Source organism: Mesoplodon densirostris, chromosome 6 (assembly GCF_025265405.1).
Source record: "Mesoplodon densirostris isolate mMesDen1 chromosome 6, mMesDen1 primary haplotype, whole genome shotgun sequence".
In the NCBI taxonomy this organism is placed as follows: domain Eukaryota; kingdom Metazoa; phylum Chordata; class Mammalia; order Artiodactyla; family Ziphiidae; genus Mesoplodon; species Mesoplodon densirostris.
In genome coordinates, this window is record NC_082666.1 from 39,436,440 (window position 1) to 39,457,111 (window position 20,672).

A 20,672-nucleotide genomic window follows, 5' to 3' on the forward strand; every position below is an offset into this window, starting at 1 on the left:
ACACACTCTGCATGGCATCAGGGTCTGTGTGAAGGAAGAAGGAAGTGACAGGGTGGCATCTGATGGATCGGAGAACAGGAGACCCTAGCACAGTGGGTTATTTGGAGATCAACAGCTGGATCTGGGAAGGTTCTGCATTCTCTAAAGCTGAGTACAGCGTACAGGGGGCTGTGGTAAGAAGGCCTGAGGGGCTGGGGCAAGCTAGCCCTAAGGAACTCCCCAAACTAACCCACCAGGGCTCCCAGACCAGGGCCTTACAATGAGGAAAAACTGCTGGGATGGAGTCAAAATGAGCAGAATAGGAAGAACAGGGATGAGGGAAAGAGATGGTCTAGAGCAAAGCAGGGTAAACAGAAACAGGAAATCCTATCATAGTTTTGAACACTAGAAAAATAACAAATATGAATCTCTGTGAAATTAGAAAAGATTTTTTAAACTCTGCCTCATTTAAAAAAATTCAGGGAAAAGAATTTCTATAAAAATGAGTAAGAGGGTCAAATCTCATAAAAATTATAAGAGTAAAGAGAATAAGCAGCAGAATAATATCCCTACAATGAAAATATGCCAGAAAGATATGCTTACAAAACAACAAAATTGTAATTGATTTCAAAATTAGGTAAAACACCTTAAGAAAATGGTAAAATATAGGAACCAACAATATAAATCAGAATTAGAATAACTCAGAAATGAGTCGCAGAACTCAGAAAGACAAAGAAACTTTTTAAAAAATTCAGAAATGGAGACTAAATTAGAAGGAACATAAGAGAGAATAAACACAATAGATATTGATTTAAGAGAAACAGAAGGACATTTTTAAAAAGCAAAAAGAAATGAAAAATAAATAAAATAGGATTTGGGAGAATGTGACAAATACTGAAGACAGGCAAAGAAGACTGAACATTTGAATAACAGAAATTCCTGAAGAGGAAAGTCAAAGTAAAGGAATAGAACAAGTAACTAAAAATACTAGTACAAATAAGCTTTCCTTAAATAAAAACTGAGTTGAAACTACACTATGAGAATATTGATCCAGACTACTATGGACTGAATATTTGTGTCCCCTCAAAACTCATATGTTGAAGCCCTAATTCCCAATGTGATGGTGTTTGGAGGTTAGGCCTTTGGGAGACAATTAGGTCTTGAGGGTGGAGCCCTAATGAATGAGATTAGTGCCCTTATAATAAAAGACATGAGAGAGATGATTTCTCTCTCGACCATGTAAAGACAGCAAGAAGGCAGTGATCTGCAAACCAGGAAGAGGGCCCTAATCAAGAACCCTTCCCGATCTTGGACTTCCAGCCTCCCAAACTGTGAGAAATAAATGTTGTTTAAGCCACCCAGTCTATGGTAACTTGTTACAGCAGCCTGAGCTAAGACAAACACCAAAATATAATCTAGTAAAATTACTAGAAAATAAGGAAAAGAAAAAACACACTTTGGGAATCTAAGAAAAAAAAAAAAAACATAGCACAATACTTCATGCCAGAAGAAAATGAAGCTACATATTTAAAATACTTAAGAAAAGAAAGTGTAAGCCAAGAATTTTATATCCAGAAAAAATGACTTTTAAGTATAAAGGGCACAAACTTCTATGAACAAGTATCTCAGGGAATATTACTCTCATGAGTACTTCCTGGGATCTACTAGAAATAAGGGATCTACTAGAAAATAAACTTCAGACAACCAAAATGACTAGAGAGACATTGACATAAGAGACATTGACTAATGAGAAGCATTAAATTTATAGTTACCTGCAAACCAAGAATAAATGAAGTCTAAGAGAAGAGAGTATAATGCAATATTCATGTATGTTGACAATGAAGACATAATATATCCATTTTAAAAATGGGCAGAAATGGGAGAGTATATACAAAAAAAAAACCACCCCAAAACCTTAATGTTTCCAGGAATTATATTATAATAATATTTTTCTTATTTGACTTTTGTGTAACATGGATAAAACATGAGTAATTATAGAACATTATAATTAAATCATTCCCTATATGCCAAAGAACCGGTATTATCAGCATAGAAGTGGTATGTAAATATGATAGAGGTTAAACTCTATACCCCCAAAGTAAGTACAAATATGGAAGTATCAATATGAATTCATGAAATATTTTATCATCATATATAAAAATACATACATGTACATAAATACACATATAAACTCATATATACCTATATATACACACACACGTACATATAAACATACATAACACGAACAATTTATCCACTGAAAAGGCCCAAGCAAGTAGTAGTAATGATCATTCCTAGCACCAGACTGTGGTCTTGAAACACACTTTCTCACTAAAAGAAACCAAGACTTCTTAGAGAAATGACTGATTTTAGGTCTGAGGCAAAAAATGCATGATGGAACATCCTGTAATACCTGATAGGTATCAAAGATGATTAGCATCATGTTAAAGATCTCAGGAATCAAAATGCTCAATTTTAAAGGCTCCCACTGTCCAAAGATGGGAAAATTGAGCCTCAATAATTATATTAATTGAAATGGATTTGGACTCATTAAATGTGTTTGAATCAATTAATTCATAATGATTTTAAGAAAAGAAATCTAAGGATGATAGGAAATCAATTTATTATACTAAAAGCTGTTAAAGAAATTATTTTTCCTGCCTTCTCTATATGAACTGTACCACTGGGTAAGTAATAGTAGATGAGAGGAAGTATCTCCTTACAGAAGCATCCTAACTAACAAATGAAAAAGAAATGAGAGAAGTAGAAAATGTCATTTTGCTACTCTGAATGAATAAATAATTCTAGGCATTAAGCATCAATGGCTGCTCAGATCACAAAGAGAGAAACCAGCATACATTCTGTCAAACACTAACTTTTGTTTTGTCAAAGGGATTGAACCTGAGTTTGAAATAGTGTGAGATGCCAACTGCTCATTTTCAGGAAATATAGAGGGTGGAGAAATATGTCCAACTGCACCAATCCATAATATGCAAGTTGCAGAAAAAACTGGCCTGGTTTCTTCAACAGAGAAATCATATAAATTGTAAAGAAACAAAAGGGATGGAGGAGGAATCCTATACATTAAGCTATATAAAATTTTTTTAATGAGTGAGACTAAACTATAATGTCTAGGGATACACATTAGTATCAAATGTATATACATTTAATAAAGCCATAAAAATGCAAAAAAGTTAGAATAATTAGTGTATGGGAAGGTTGTGATTCAGATGGGCCACATGGAAGGGGTCCTGGTCTAGATGACAAAGTTCTCTATCTTGACCTAGGTGGTCTTCCCCTTTATCCTGCTACCACCCACTTCCTCACTGTGTCTCAATGTAGCATCTTGATTGTAGAGCTAATTCAAGTTAATTCAAGAATCTCTTGCGGAACTATTTGATTGCACGAAACAAATATGCAAAGAAAAGTTTTCAGAATATATCTGCAGTTACCTAAAAATTTATCCATTGATTCACACATCTGATCTTGATTGACAATGCTCTTATTTGGAAATTTCATTGGTTTTCTTGGTATGAAAGTGCTGTTTTTCTCATGGCTAGGTAATTTTGAAGAGAAACTGATTCTATTTTTTATAGTTTTTGGTCTATGGTTCTGTTTAGAGACACTGATGTGGCTAACAGATAAATCATCATCTGAGGATGTAAAATCATCAATAGCCTGAGAGGTATAGGCTTCATCTGTTGCACACAGTTGGTTTGTTTTTTTCATTGTTTTTGGAAAAGTGTAAAGTTCCCTTTTATTTTCCTCTTTTCTCTTAAGTCTCAGAGAACTAGTAGTTCTTTTCTTTCTTAATCTTGACTTGGAGGAAATTTCAATGTCATCAGATTCGTCACTAATATCACTACTGCATTTTCTTTTTGTATTAGATTTTAGGGTCTTGTTCTCAGGATTTAATTGTTTTGAAATTAGTCCATTTCCTCTGACATTGGTCTTTCTATTATCACCATTATTTCTTATATTTACAGGGTTTTCTGTTTCAGAATCTTCAGATCCATCCACAGGTGGCTTAAACCTTACACTCTTCTTGAGGAATCTTTGAGTTTTGTACTGTGTGGGAAAGATGATATCACTATCTTCTGATTCTGTGACATTCTGTGAAATGCAATGGTGGCCAACTGTATTTTTAAAATTTTTCTCATCATCAGACTCAGAAGAAATATTCTGTTCTAAAATCTCAGTTTTATCAAAAATATATTTTCCATTTGGATTTAGGATGTTAGTGAATTTCTGATGCTTTGAAGTACCAACAGAGTCTTGACTTTTCCTACAACCAACATCTTTGGCTCCTGTTGAAAGGCATGTGGGCTGTTCATCAGAACATTCATCGTCAGAGGCAATATTTTCATCACTATCCTCAACTGCTTCACATTTTGTCTCAAACAATTTAGAGAAACCACACTGGAGTAAGGTAAGCTGTCCAGGAGAACCTGAAGCTTTACTTGAGTCAGATGCTTTGTTTTTAGCAGTCTTTATTATTGAGTTTCCTACTGATTCATCTTCACTAAAATCACTGCAGAGATCACATGCTTCTTTTGCTAGTGGTTCTGCAGGCTGTTCGGGACCTTTGTGTTCTTGACAGTCAGGCTCCCTAGCCTATATAAGAAGCAATGGTGGAAACATTAGAAAACGTCAAAATAAGGATATCAAATCTATCACACTGGAGGGGAATTGAATTTGGGCAGATAATTTATGTACAAGTATATTACTTGGTATTTTCTAAAAGTAAAACATTTATTGATAGTAAACAAACATAAAGGATTTAATATTACAGTCTGGTATACTCTTTTAAAGTTGAATAACTTTCCAAATAAATAAAAGTTAAAACTAGAATGTCAAATGATCAAGTTATTTATAAGGAAAACACAGAGCAGAGCTGTTAGCTTATAAGATGCAGAGACTGATTCTGGTCTCAAAGTGAAAAGCACACAACTTATTGCTTATGACAGTCCAGCAGATACTTTCAATCATGCGTTAAAAACAAAACAAATTTGTAGGAGCTAAAGAATTCCCAACTGGAAAATGTTTCTAATTGATTAAAAATAGATTGGATAGGATCTTGACCACCATAAATAAAGAAAATATTGAAGCTATTTTGAAGTAAAATTTGCTACAAATTTAAATCCAATATTTACTTTTTTCACATTAATTAGAGCTAAATACATTCTCAGTTTCTGAAAACTGAGGCTTCATTAGTAAAAGATTTTGGGAAAGTATTATCTGGTAATACTTCTGCCAACATTTGATACTCATGTATTTCTAAAAATTTAGAAAAATATTCACCCCATACTTGGTTATATAAATTTATAGGGGTGTTATAAATTTATAGTTATCATTGCATATAGTTATCATACAGTTATATGATATACTGTTATATCATATATATATATGTTATATCATAATATATAGTTATCATATAGCCCATTATATCTTTGGGCTAGTATAAATTTAGAGTTAAATCCCTTAAAAAAAAAAAACAAGAAAAAAATAGCAACAACAATTAAAAAAAATCTTCTACATATATTCTTTACTTTTAAAAAGACTTTATGATGACAGTATAGATTTTGTAGTATGTGAGATGACAAACTACCACAAGACAAAGGACTCAAAATATCTGCTTGAGTCAGAGAGTGAGTTTGGTGTTTGAATTTAATAATTTTAAATATACATTGATTGCTATTTTTCCATTTAATTTGTTGTTTAGTAAAAAAAAATTATTTAGGTTGGATTGGTTACCTATACAGTGCATTTAATTTTGGATTTACAGTTTGGCATAGTTAAAATTCCAGTTTGGATGTAAACACCTGGTGACTGCTCCTGAATTTTTTTTTTATGATATGATATGAAATATTAGCCTAGATTATTAATTTTACTGACAGTCCTCTTTGTGTCCTTGACTTTTTTTAAAAAAACATGTTCTTTACACATTGAAAAATGAAGGAAAAGGAAAAGAAACTTAAAATCTTCACATACATGTTTCCCAGGAGTTCTAGGCTACAGATTCAAAGATTGCTTACTGTTTCTAGTTTGTGTACTGGAGGTTCCTCTTTCAACCATGTTGTAGCTGTCATGATCCCTGCTTCCACTTGGCCTTCTCTCTATAAAGAATGCAAATAACTGTGTAAAATATAGGGTAGAAACAACCAGATAAACAACAGCAACTGCATGCTAAAACTTAGAGTTAAGAAAACTTAGTACGGGGAATTCCCTGGTGGTCCAGTGGTTTAGGACTCTGTGATTTCACTGCCATGGGCCTGGGTTCGATCCCTGGTCAGGGAACTAAGATTCTGCAAGATGCGTGGTATGGCCAAAAAAAAAAAAAAAAAAATTGAGTACAGCCTGCTTTAACTCTCTTAATGCTATTTTTCAATTTGCTAATTAAGGAATTCATATATATTTTTAAATGATCATAATTCTTAGGTAGTATAGAGGCACAGTGGAAGCCGGCTGGGCTCATAAAAGATTCTTACTTCTTATCATAAGCTTACTTTTTCTGATAGATAACTAATAACATTTTTCAGCAAACTCCAGTAAAAGCCCTAGTAGGGAGGGAGAGTGAAAAAATGTTAAAAATTTACCAAGTAGTGATAGCCACAATAACTATGTCTATATGATAACTATATAACTATTGTATATGTGTAAATATTATATAATACTGAAATAACTGTAAGGACATATTATCAACATTTTAAATACCACAGATGATGTTGGGTATTGGGAACTCGATATTCTAGTTTATATTGCTCGTGTGTTTATAGTTCATATTCATTAAAATATGTTTATTGATTCCTTCAGTGTAGTAGACATTAAAATGAAAATATCCGTCTAATATAAAACTAAAAAAATCTTAATTAGATAATAGGCTTGCTACATCTTTTAGGAAAGTATGCTTTTATAGCTTTTGGTATATCATTTAGCAGAGATATTTAATGGCCTAGATTCTAGAATATTAAATTCTTCTTCAAAAGGAAATAAATTTATTTCTCTTTTCAAACCTTTATTTGTTGATAGAACAAGGGGAAATAATACTATCATCACCAGAGTTACAAATATCCAACTTACGAATACACCAATATTCATAATATAGCAATGGCATGGTTCCAGTTACCTGGTATCCAGGGCAACAAGTGAGAATCACCCCTAAAGAACTTGAAAGAATGATAAAGAGTTCCTGAATTGTCATGAGATCTTTTCTTCCAGTGCCTAGAGGCTATTACTGTAAGGGAATGGGAAGCCTCTGTCCGAGAACTCCCTTTTATCTCTTCAACAGAAGCCAAATGCCTACAACAGATGCAACTGGCAGCAACAGATATCTACAAGCTGTCAGAACCCCTTTGTGATAGGTAAATGGCAACTCCAGTCTTCTGTTGACTTGGAGTCATCCTTAACTCCTGTTTCTCATACCCTATCAGACGATCCAGCAGCAAATCCTGTCAGTGCGTCAGGGCATCCACCACTACCCTCTGGCCCAAACCACCATCTCTTGGCTGGATTGTTGCAGTATCCTCCTACCTGGCTTCTTGCTTCTGCTCTTGTACTTCTATAGTCCAATTCTTAACATTTAGAATAGATAGTATAGATCAGACTATGTCATTCTGCTGTTCAGAACTCTAATTGCTTTTGTTCTCACTCAAGTCAAAGCCAAAGTTCCTGCAGGATCTGGTTTCCTGTCATTTCTCTGGCCCCATCTTTTGCTCTTTTGATTACTCCACTCCAGCCACTTTGGCTTCCTTGCCATTTTGAAATCATGCTGGGCATGCTCCTCCCTCAGGGCCTTTGTTTGCATTTGTTCCTCTGTCTAAAACACCTCTTCCTTTCTTGTCTCTTCAAAGAATCAAATGCAATCTCATAGTGCATCCTTCCTTGGCTACTCCATCTAAAATTTTAATGCTCTTTCCTTGACAGTCTCCCTATTTGCCTTCCTTGCTCTATTTGTTTTTTTTTGAGATATAATTTACATATAATACTGTGTATGTTTAAGGTCTATGAGGTGTTAATTTGATATATTTATATACTGTAATATGATTATCATCATAGCTTTAGTTAACACCTCTAATATGGCATATAATTATCAATTCTTTTATGTGGTGAGAACATTTAAGATCTAGTCCTTTAGCAGTTTTGAGGTATATAATAATAGTATTGTTGACAATACTCACCATGCTGTGTAGTAGATCTCTAGAACTTATTCATCTACTTGCTCTATTTTTATCCTTAGAATCTATCATCATAATATACTAACTTCAGTTATATTTCTCTTTATTATTTGTTTCCCCCAAATAGAATGTAAAATTTTGTATGCAGGGCTTTTTGTCTGTTTTATTCATTTCTGTATGCCTAGTCCTATGATGTATAGTATTGGACATTTAACATATACTCAATAAATATTTGTGACATTAGCTCTCAATATCTATCGCTAAAGGGAAACCATTAAAAGAAAGTCAATGCAAAATAGAACTAAATTGCCCAGAAATCATCAGATTAAAAGTGTTCTATATATTCAAATTTCTACATCTTAAATCATTTTAAAAGGAATTTTTCTACAACCTTTAAAAATTAAAAATGTATCATAGGAAGTAAAATACTTCTTTTACTTTATAACATATGTTTCCATTATGCAGGGCTTGGACTAATAATATTTTAAAACATCGTTTGGCCAAAAGCACAGCATGAATCTACGAAATTCTGATTGATAACAAATGAGCAATTTTAATTCAAAATTTAATTTAATAATTGAGTGCCAATGATGTGCCTAGCAAGCAGTTAAGCATATTTTACCATAAACAAAGTATAAGATATGGAGGGTCCTGTCATTAATAAACAATCCTGGAGGAGAAACAACATATATTTAGGACAACCAGAGAATAAGAGAACTTTCCGTTTAATAACTTGTCATATGGAATGTCTTACCTAACACTTTTTTAACAGAGGAATAGGTGGCTATTCTGATAAAAAAGAGAACAAAACTATTTGATACACAGCAGAAAACAGGACAAGTAATATAATACTAATACATTTTACAGATAATGATTTCAAATTAGAAACATGAATATACTCTAGTACATTGGGTAGTACTACCCAACGCTGGACGTAGGATCTGAGGGGGTCCTGGAGGACAAACAGGCTATTTACTGATTATAGAAGAGGAATGGGAAAGAACAAGTCCATCAGAGAAATAGCATATTCAAAACAAGAAAGAGACAGAGAAAGGTAGACTTTAAATGGGTCACTCAATTCAGAATCAAATAGTTACTATAAAATAAAAACTCAGCAATATATATCAGACATTGTATAATAGTTGTAATATTCACAACATACGAATCATACATACCTTCCTCTTCCCCAACCATTGATGATCACGTTTGAACTACTACTAAACTTGCTTAACATATGCTTAATGATGTTACGTGTTCAGTATGTAAATGTTCTCTTCCACCTCCCATAAAGATGGTCTAAGTTCTTTAAGGACAGGGACCAATTGTTCCTTGAACTGTTTTTATGGTACTATTAAAAAAAATGAAGTATATTAAGGTTTTACTACAAAGTCCTGGAAGTTAAAGGAAATAGCCTTAAGTTTTCCAAGACTCAGTTTCCTCAAATGTATGATGATGGGATTGAAAAAAATGATAGTCCAGGATTTTATGATACTCATATCAATATTAACTAAAAAATAGGTTAATATTCTTAGTACTCTGGTATATTAAAGAATTTAAAAGATTTTTTAAAGGATATAAATATCCTGTTAAGAATAAGAAACATCTGTATCCTGAGGATGAACACAACTGGGAGAGTTTGAAATATTGGTGTGGAATTTTTATTGGGAACAGAAAACAAAAATCTCCATGAGACATGAGAGTGCATCTCAGGGAGTATTTGGTAACTTTTAATCAAAACACATTTTATATTTTTGTTTATTTAGGAAAGTCTCTTTTTTTAGTTCCTGACTTCAACAGCTGTTTTCAAAATAATAAATTTCTCTTTACCGTCTGAAAATGGCCTTGGAGGTCATACTGTCTTGTATATGTATCTGAATTTGTATATGTACATTATTTATAACTATGCATGGGGAAAATCTTAGTTTAGAGGTACAGTAATTCATTTCCTATTTCTATAAAAGTAGAAATTCTAAACATAAAACATTTTTTAAGAAGAAAACCAAAACTTTCTCTGAAAAGGCACCAGCAATTTTCCTGAGGGAGAAATCCATGTTTAAAATATTGAAAAAAATCAGAGAAAAATTTCACACCTCCAGGATGTCCCTTGTAAGACAAGACCCTTGGGACCTCAGTTTGAAGAGATTATAGACCCCAAAAAGCTCTCCTCGATGCTCTTTTGATCCTTGAACTGCTTCAAAATACCGCTTGGCATTTTCACTTCCAACCACCACACAGTGAAGTTGCTATAACAGAAAAAACACAAGATGTTTGAAGTGTTCGCTCCAACAATATGTCAGAATTTCCTGGCATTCCCTGTATATACACAGCTTTAGCTGGAGCAGGCAGAATCTCCGTAGGGAGGAAATTTTATTTTAATTTCCCTGGCAGATGCTGCCATTATGGTGAAATAATAATAATCTGGCCAGTTTTATTAAAGAAGAAATCTTACATTTCCTATTTTATCTGTTTTCTAACAACTGACTCAAGATCATATCCCTATGGACTAGCCACCTGATGTAAAATGTAAAAGGCATACATCTGAATACACTTTTCTCCTTTCTAGACTCTCATTTCAATAGAAACTACTAAAACTGGCAGAAATAGTAGCTACATCACTAAAGTTAAATTATAATCTAAAGTAATTATATAATAACCATAATAATTAGTTTGGTATCAAACTTATTGTGGCCATGGTTACATTGTCAACTAACAGCAAAAACCCAATCATTGTTTGGCAACATTGCATCTCTGAAACAATTCTGAATACAGAAAGAACACTGACATGGAACCCTTAAGGACATATACCACTTTAGTACCAACATAATGTAATCTCTTTATTTACTAGATACTTTATTGTATATAATGTATATACAATTTGATTAACCCATGTACACTCTAACATTTCTTGAAACAAAGAATGAAAAATAACTTCCATCTATTGCTAATGGAAGGATGAGTAAGAAGAGATACTTTATGGTAATTATCATCAGATTGATTTGCACTATAATAAATTACTTTAGGCAAATAAAATTATTCTTATTAATAATAGCTACTATTTATTGAACACGTCTAGCATTTTTACATTCTCATTTAATTCCTACAACCCTATAAGATACTATCATCTCCCTTTTAGAAATAAAAGAACTTAAATTCAAAGAAATTAAGTGCCTTGCTCACAGCTGCCTCACTAGGAAGCATCATTTCTAGAATTTTTACCCGAGTTTGGCTGAATTCAAAATTTATACTTGTATCAATTTCTCATATCCAGATGTCCCTCTTAAAACAAGACCCTTGGGGGCCTCCCTGGTGGCGCAGTGGTTGAGAGTCCGCCTGCCGATGCAGGGGATACGGGTTCGTGCCCCGGCGGGAGGATCCCATATGCTGTGGAGCGGCTGGGCCTGTGAGCCATGGCCGCTGAGCCTGCGCATCCGGAGCCTGTGCTCGGCAATGGGGAGAGGCCACAACAGTGAGAGGCCCACATACCGCAAAAAAAAAAAAAACAAAAAAACAAGACCCTTGGGACCTAAGTTTGCATAAGTTATGGATCAACATACCAACTTGATTAGTTTTATATCAATGTCCCAGAAATATGGGCTATAGTCCTGGAAATACAGAATCACAATAGCAAATGATGTACTCGATGGCCCAGTTACCTATGATTTTACCCTTGCTACTGACTCTTCCTTAAACACTGTATTGTCAGACTGCTATACTACTAAATATAATCACCAAAGTAATTTGTAAGCATTAATCTGAATCTTTATAAGTCTCCTACCAAAGTTTTGTCACAAAACTTATAAAAGGCAGATTATTTTGTACTTAAGTTTTCCAAAGTGGCTCCAGTAAAAGTGAAGGCCAGATGCATCCATCTGTAGGGTAACTATAACAAAACCATGTTAAAATTCAAGAGGGTAGGGAAAAAAATCAGTATTTGGAAAATGTAGCTTAGTTTCTATCTTAAGAACCCATACAAGGCTATAAAATGCTTAGATTTCTTCACAATATACAAGAGATGCAAGAAGTAAAAAAGGAATATTCATCATGTTAGAGTTCATGACCACTTCCTTCATCCTCAAGGCCAGTAATGAGGCATCTTCATATCATCCTCTGACCCTCTGCTTCTGTTATCACATTGCCTTCTTCTTTCCTTTTTCTGACCCTACTGCTATGCCTCCCTTTATAAGGACACTTGTGATTACACTGGGCCCACTCACATAATCCAGGTCAGTTCAGGGAATTAGGATGTGGATATCTGTGGGGGGCCATTATTCAGCCTACCACAGTAAGGAAGTGCAATAAGCATGATGAGGGCTTGTCAAAATGACGCAGAAGCCCCCTTGAAGGGGTTCTCACTGGTCAAAAAATGAGAGTTTGAACATAAAAATAATTAATGATATTCAGTGGGTTACTAAAATCTGTTACTAAAATACTATCTCATGAGTCCACACAGCAAATTCAAGTTTTGCTTTTGGAACTTTCTGGAATTTTCTTTCTGAATACTTTGAATCCATGGTTGGCTGAATCTGAGGATGCAGAACCCATGGATACAGAGGGCTGACTATATGGGCATAGTCTCTGATGATCTCCCCATAAAATATATACTATTTTACAAATGAAAAAAGTGGTGACTCTGCAGTGCAAAAAGCTGGCAGACACAAACTTGACAGGTGATCAAGGTTAGTATCACCAGTGGTGGATCAGGTCACCACCAGGTGCCTTCTGACCAATGCAATGAGAAGAGCACAGCATTCTTTCTGTACCATTCTTGCCAAGGCTTCTTGTCTTGAGTTGGAAGATGAGGAAACATCAAATGGACATATGTTGAGGGAAAGCATACACAAGGAAAGGCTTTACTTTTTAAAACTGTCAAGATCATGAAAGACCAGAAAAGCCTGGGTAACTTAAGGTTGAAGAAAACTTAAGAGACACAAAAAGAAATGTAATTATGATCCTGGATTGGACCCTGAGCCAGAATGAGAAAGGAGACATTGCCAGGAAAGCTGATGAAATCTGAATGGGTTCTATGGATTACAAGGTAATGCTGTATAAGTGTTAGTTTCTTGATTTGGATAACTGCATTTTTTTTTTTTTTTTTTTGAGGTACACGGGCCTCTCACTGTTGTGGCCTCTCCCATTGTGGAGCACAGACTCCGGACGCGCAGGCTCCGTGGCATGTGGGATCCTCCCGGGCCGGGGCACGAACCCGTGTCCCCTGCATTGGCAGGCGGACTCTCAACCACTGCGCCACCAGGGAAGCCCCTGGATAACTGCATTTTTGAGAGGAGAGTTGAGGGGGGGGGGGCGGTGAGGGAGAAGCAAGTTGCAGAACAATATGTAAAACTGAGTGTTTATAATGCATAAAGCTATTTTTATATGTACATATAAATAGGACGGTGTCCTTACTTGGGAGAAAACAAAGAATTTAAAGGTGATAAATCTTCAACTTCCTCTCAAACGGTTCAGAAAAAGAATAAAAATCATGGCTGAGAGAAAGAGAAAGCAAATGTGGTAAAACGTTAACAACTGGGGAATTTGGGTGAAGTTAATTGGGAGTTCTCTGTGCTGATCTTGTAACTCTTCTGTAAATACATATTAATTTCTAAATAAATTACATATATATGAAAGATGAATTTCTGAATGCCAAATTTTAGATTACATGCAATGCTCCAAACCTGAAGGAGTGCAGTTGCTGTATAAGTGATTTTTTTAAAGTATGAAATATACTTTATATTTTATGTTGTGAAGGCATTATCACAACAAACATAAACAAAAACATCAAAGGGCAAGTCCCCCTTGAACAACACAGATCATCCCTTATCAGTCTAACCAACACTGTAATGTTTAGGTTTATCCTTCCTAGATCTTTTTCAATGCAGTTAAAACTATTTATATATACATGTAGAAACAGTTTTATAAATAAACACAATTGATATACTTGTTCTGCAAGTTACTTTTGCCCCACTTAAAATGTCTTAAAGATTGTGCCACATCAGTACATTTGCTCTATAATCTTAAAAAAATTTTTTTTTGCTGTATATGGGTATATCAGAATTTATGTTAATTCTGTTACTATTGCACATTTAGGCTGTTCCTTTTTTCATTTTTTGAACAAATACTAACAATTCTGAATATAAATCCTTGTCATCCTTCAATGTGCATATGTGAGAATATTTCTGCCAGGTAAATAGGGAGAAAGTGCATTTTAAAAATGCTGTTAAATTAGCTTCTAAAATAAGTGCACCAAGCTGTATTCTCAAAAACACTATATTAGCACCTCTTTAAAAATATCCCCACCAACAATGAGCAATGCCAATCTCCTCACCTCCCTAAAAAAAACCCCACAGAACAAAAATGTCTTTTGCAGAACGTGCAGAACACAATCTTATTTTTTACTTCTCCATTATAAGTGTAGTTAAACATCTTTTCATATACATGTTAACTGTTTGTATTTTTTCTTCACTAAAATGCCTAATCAGTCTTTTTATTGGTTTGTAGGAGTTCTTTATATATAATAGATGCTAATTTGTTTATTATACTTATGGTAAGCATCTTCTCTGGTCTCTCCTTTAATTTGGCTTATAGTTCGTTTGTCATATAGAAGTTTCATATAAAAATGTAGTCAAATTTACAATATTTGCCTTAGAGGCTATATCAGTTTCCTAAGGTTGCTGTAACAAAGTACCATAAACCAGGTGGTGTAAAACAACAAAAATTTATTCTCTCTCAGTTCTGGAGGCTAAAAGTCTGAAATCAAGATATTGGCAGGGCCATGCTCTCTCTGAAGGTTCTAAGGGAATATCCTTCCTTTCCTCTTCCTAGTTTCTGGTGGTTGCTGGCAATCCTAGGCATTCCTCAGTTTGCAGCTTCATCACTCCGATCTTTGCCTCTGTCATCACATGGCATCCTCCTTCTGTGTCTGTCTGTATCCAAATTTCCCTCTTATAAGAAATCAGTCATTGAATTAGGGCCCACCGTAATAAAATAGGTTAAATAAGTATAACCTTATTTAACTTGATTACATCTGCAAAGACCTTACTTCCAAATAAGATCCCATTCACAGGTACCAGGGGTTAAGGACTTCAACATATGTTTTTTATTTTATGTTTCTTTTTGGGGGGAGGCACAATTCAACTTCTAACAGAGGCTTTGTTAAAGATTTTTACATTTATGTTCATGAGACATATTTGTCTATAATTTTCTGTTCTTGTAATGTCTTTGCCAATTCTGGCATTGGGATTCTTCTATCTTTCTAAAGTAGGCTGGAATTGTTCCCTCCTCTGTTCTCAAAAAGAATATTAAATGTTTGATAGAACTCACCACTGAGGGAAAAATTTCCACCACTGTGGAAAAGTTTTGAATTAAAAATTCACTTTCTTTGACAATATAGAGCTATGATTTCCCCTCATTTGAAGTTACTGCTCTGAAATATCCAGTATTGCTATTAAGAAGTTAGCTATCTATTTAATTCTAGTACTCTTGTAGACAATTTTTTTTCTCTCCATGAAGCTTATCTCTGGAAATTTTAAGGGTTTTACAATTATAGAAAGACAATGTAAGTATGGATCTATTTTCATTCATCCTATTTAACACTCAGTGGGTTCATATAATCTGTGGACTCTCATCCTTTGGGGCTTCTTCCTTCTCTTTCTTCTGTTCCCTTGCTCAACTATAAGACTGATATTGGAACTTCTAGATCTAGCCTTCATTTCTCCTAAGTTTTCTTACATGTGTTCGTTCTACCTCTGTCTTTTTGCTCTGTAATCTAGAAGAATTGCATGGCTCTTTCTTTTAGATGAAAATTTTGTTCTTTGCTATTCAGCCTATTGCTGGAGTTGCTCGTTTTCTGGATCTCTAATGGATTTTTTTTCTAGTAGTCTTTTGTTGTTCCCAGGATCCTACAACCTCATTTACCCTTTTTTTTTTTTTTTTTGCGGTACGCGGGCCTCTCACTGTTGTGGCCTCTCCAGTTGCGGAGCACAGGCTCTGGACATGCAGGCTCCGTAGCCATGGCTCACGGGCCCAGCCGCTCCGCAGCACGTGGGATCCTCCTGGACCGGGGCACAAACCCGTATTCCCTGCATTGGCAGGCGGATTCTCAACCACTGTGCCACCAGGGAAGCCCCTCATTTACCTTTTGAATAGTTATATTTCTTTAAAAATCTTTTACTCTTTTCTATTAATTTTGTTTTCTCTGATGTAATTCTTTTTTAGTGCCTATATGAGTTCCTATATCTCTTGTAATAAATTATCATAAACTTGGTGGCTTAAAACAACAGAAATGTATTCTCTTACAGTTCTCACAGGAGGTTAGAAGTCTGATATCAGTATCACCAGAATGAAATCAAGTTTTGGCAGAGCCATGTTCTCTTCATAGGCTCTAGGGGAAGATCCATTCCTTGCCTCTTTTCACTTCTGGTGGCTGCCAGCATTCCTTAGTTTATAATTACATAGCTCCAATCTCGTCTCTGTGGTTACACTGGCTTCTCTTTTGTCTCTGTCAGATTTCCCTTTGCTTCCTCCTTATAAGAATGCTTATGATTTAGGGTCAACCTGGACAATCCAGGCTAATCTCCCCATCTCAAAAATCCTTAATTTAATCACATCTGCAAAGACCCTTTTTTCCATATAAAGTAACATTTATAGGTTCCAGGGATTAGGACCTGGTATCTTTGAGGGCCATTTTCATGGTGTTTATTTTCCTAAACTGTTCAATACTAATTATTTTTTTGGAGGCGTGGGGGGATATTCATCTGTCTTCAAATGCCTTACGGGCTTATCTAGGCCTACTGCAGTAATTATTCAAAGCAGGCAGCAGGTGGAGGGGTTTGCAAGTATTTATTATTTTGGACTTTCTTCTCGATTTCAGCAAAAATTTAGAGCTTTGTTTCCTTCCTTCCAGTATTTCTACTTATTGTTCCTAATTGAGAGCAGACATTTCCTTTGTCTGCAATCTGGTACAATGGGGGAAAGATCATAAGGGTTAAACCACCTTGTTAGATCATTAATAATGCCCCAAAGAGGGGGCATCACAGTTAACCCAAGGCTCCTTTCTATTTTTAGTATCTGTTGACTCTAAGCTTGGAATATTCACAAGTTGTACCTACCTTTTCCAGTAGTCTTCTCATGACTGAGTTTAGCTTTGTTTCTTCCTTCAATCTCATCTCAACTGCCCTTTGTCTTTCAGGGTTCCTTATCATTTTTGGCCCACAGAGAGAACTATTTTTTCTTTCCAACATTTTTATAGGATTTTTAAACATCATTTTGGATTGTTTTCCCCGCAAGAGATTTGAGGAACACTTGTGAGGCTAGAGTGTGTTTGCCATTTGCACCCTTGGTTCAAATTCCAATCAATGTTTAAATCACATTTATGCCATTTCCTCATATGATTGCCATCTTAACTTTATTTGTGCTTATCAAGTTGTATGGCTGAATGTTCCTTAAGTGGCTTCTTTTAATAAGCAATTAGATCATACAAAGTTCTGAAAACTTAAATTACTCTTATCTTCTGAAGCTTTTTTATTACATATTATTATATATTATATAACAGGCCATTTTATTTCATTAAATGAGTCAGATGAAAAGGCAAAAAGGAAATACATATAGTAATGGGATCAAGAAAACTTACTATGTGATTGAGGAAAGACTCTTACTTGTGACAAGTCAAAGATAGTATCCTAAACAGCTGCTCCTAAGATGAAAAAATAATATCCTACTTTTTTCCAAGATTAGTTAATGTCTGAAAAAATAATTTTCAAGTAGTTGTGCTATACCTAAGAACAAAAAGATTAAAGGTTTCTTACAGAGCTAAATGCTTTAAGAAAAATAAACACTGCTGTGTACAATTCTATTTTTAGAATTAAGAAAATAGCATAAATTTAAGACTGGATCATTCTTAGGTTAACTACCACCACATGTGGCAGATGTTTGCTCTTAAACAGATTCCAGCTGAATATATAGGGAGTAATTCAAATTTAACATTTATAATTAAACTTGAACCTCATTCCAGATCTTCTCAAGTGGGCAGTTACAGACTAACTAAACTTTATTTAGAGGCATAAATGGAGTAGTAATTGATACCCTAAGGGTATTAAAGAGTTAATGCAATTTTAGATGAATTTTAAAAGCACCAGCACAGTAGTTAGTGCACTTGAGTTCTGTTCCTATAATTTCATTTACTGGGGTGTCCTGGATCCCAGTTTCATTATATACAACATGAAACATTTGTATTAGATATCCCTAAGGTATTCCTCTCCAATCTTCTTCATGCACACATAGATAATGGAAACATGTGAACATCTACTCAAAGAGGAGGTTACTCAAGGCTGGAAGCTGGCTTAGATAATCTTGCTGCCCAGAGAGCTGTAGGATGTCTGGGTGCACCTGTACCCCATCTGTGGCATACACTTACATCTTGGCCCACAGTTTGGGGAGCTGTGACCTTGCTACTCAAATTGTGATCTGTAGACTAGTAGTGTTGGCACTTCTGGGAGCTTGTTAAAAATGCAGAATCTTGTGTTCCACCCAGAACTACTAAAACAGAATCTAAATTTTAAAGATCCCTAGGTAATTCATGTGCACATTAAAGAAGTACTGCTCTAAGAAACTTTCAGCTCTAAAATTCAATGAACTTAAGATTTAATCTGTTTTATAGAAGTGTATTCTAGAGTGTATTTCATAATCTTATTAAATTTTTTATTGTAGCTAGAATAAAATAAAAAACATATTTGTACACAAATTTATTATTTTTGAAAACTGACAAGTGTTTACTTTTAATTAGAAAAAGGTAAATATATTTACCTGCTTGTATACCTGTCGTAAGTACATGATCTCCTCCACAGTTCCCAAGGATATCAGCCTAAGCACTTTGACATCTCTGCATTGACCAATCCTATATGCTCTGTAAAAACATTAAAAAGAGAAGGCAACCAAGATCAAGTGAAACAACTTCAGGTTCAGGAGGTAGCTTTTGGATATAAAAATGAAATATTGCTAAAATTTTAATTTAAAAAGAAATATCTTATGTTTAGATATGCTATATTATTTAATAATAATGTAAAAACAGAAATTCATATAAAAAGGCCAGTCATTGAGGAGGAAAGTATTATAGAAAAAATATACATATCAACTTCACTTCTGTTATAAACATCACCTTCTACTGTGCAAAAACTTTTCCTAAATTCAGATTTTTCTTTTATGGCAGTCTTAAGCTTATGAATGATTCCATTTATATAAAACTCTCAAAAACGCAAACTAATCCAGTGACAGAAAGCAGATCAGTGGTTGCTTGGTGGGGGGGCCTGGGAGGGGCCAGATGGATGGATTACAAAGTGGCACCAGGAAAATTTGGGGGGTGATGGATATGTTCACTATCTTGATTGTGGTAATGGTTCCATGGTGTATACCTACAGCAAAACTTATCAGCTGTACACTTTAAATATGTGCAGTTTATTATATGTTAATTATATCTCAACAAAACTGTTAAAAAAACCTTGGAGGTAAAGCAGTAATCAACTGGCAAGCCTATGGAAGTGCAGATTTACAGCCTGCATCCAGAGATTTCCAAGCAGTTTGTCTGACTGGATCACTCAGGTGATTAGTACCCCAGGTGTTTTGATATGGACTGCAGTGTTAATTAAAACTCTAACCTGACTCACCACACTTATTAACTATAGGTCCAGTCCCCGTAGCTTCTCCCAGGTGGAGACTTTATTGGATGTTCTGAATGAGGTCACCTGTTTCTAAATACCTGTTATAGTCATGGGAGATTGGGGCAAAGCCATACTGCTTCATGCTTGAAAATGTTACAATTTGGGGGAAATTTAATTTTGACCTTATAAAGTCACACTGTATTGTTATATTTGGTGCTCCTTCTGCCTCCTTTACCCATTCCTCCTCACAGAGAAGGGCTTTTACTAGAGGACATCTTGGTACTGAAAATCTTGCATTCCCAGAAAAGAATGGGGGCTCCTGTGACACAGCAAAGCCAGGGGTTTTGCAGTAAGTTACTGCAATTCTCACTTCCATCCTGCAGCCTGGATAGAGAGGGACTCATAATCCCTTTCTCTCCCACAATGGATTTGGGTCTAAAAAAAAATAAATATGGGTCTAAGGAAATGTCCTTTGGGTGTAAGGCAACTGTTTGCTGAATGGGATAGATTCTGTCAGTATACATATTCTTGAAGCTTTACAGACAAAAACCTTATAACATGTTACACTGGACCTATGCTTATCATTTTCTAGGTCTATCAAGTACAGATATGTAAATGGTCTTTTATCACACAAAGACAAGTGTCGAGAAACTGTTATACAGTGTGGAGGTCAGTATTTTCATTTCTCTTCTTTGCTCCTCCTGTCAGAGTAAATGGAAGGAGAGGGAGAGGAAGAGGAATTCTGTTCATTTAGTTTTACTGTCAACTAACTTCCACTGAAAGCCAAAGCACAGTGAACTGTGTTTCGAGGGAACACTGGGATAAATAAATCTTGATGGCCTAGATGAAAAAGAACAAAATTACAACAAAT

The 20,672-nt window shown here is 34.9% G+C and overlaps 1 protein-coding gene across 7 annotated transcripts in view; it reads right to left on the minus strand.

The window, feature by feature from the left end:
- ERCC6L2 (ERCC excision repair 6 like 2) overlaps positions 1–20,672 on the minus strand; it is a 139,854-nt gene that overhangs the window by 33,829 nt on the left and 85,353 nt on the right. For all 7 annotated transcript variants that reach the window (XM_060101568.1, XM_060101564.1, XM_060101567.1 and 4 more), the window contains 4 exons: positions 18,951–19,050; positions 10,244–10,396; positions 6,015–6,095; positions 3,432–4,593 (listed from right to left, as the gene is read on the minus strand). In XM_060101568.1, coding sequence (XP_059957551.1) covers positions 3,432–4,593; positions 6,015–6,095; positions 10,244–10,396; positions 18,951–19,050 — 1,496 coding nt within the window. The remainder of the gene's footprint in view (positions 1–3,431; positions 4,594–6,014; positions 6,096–10,243; positions 10,397–18,950; positions 19,051–20,672) is intronic.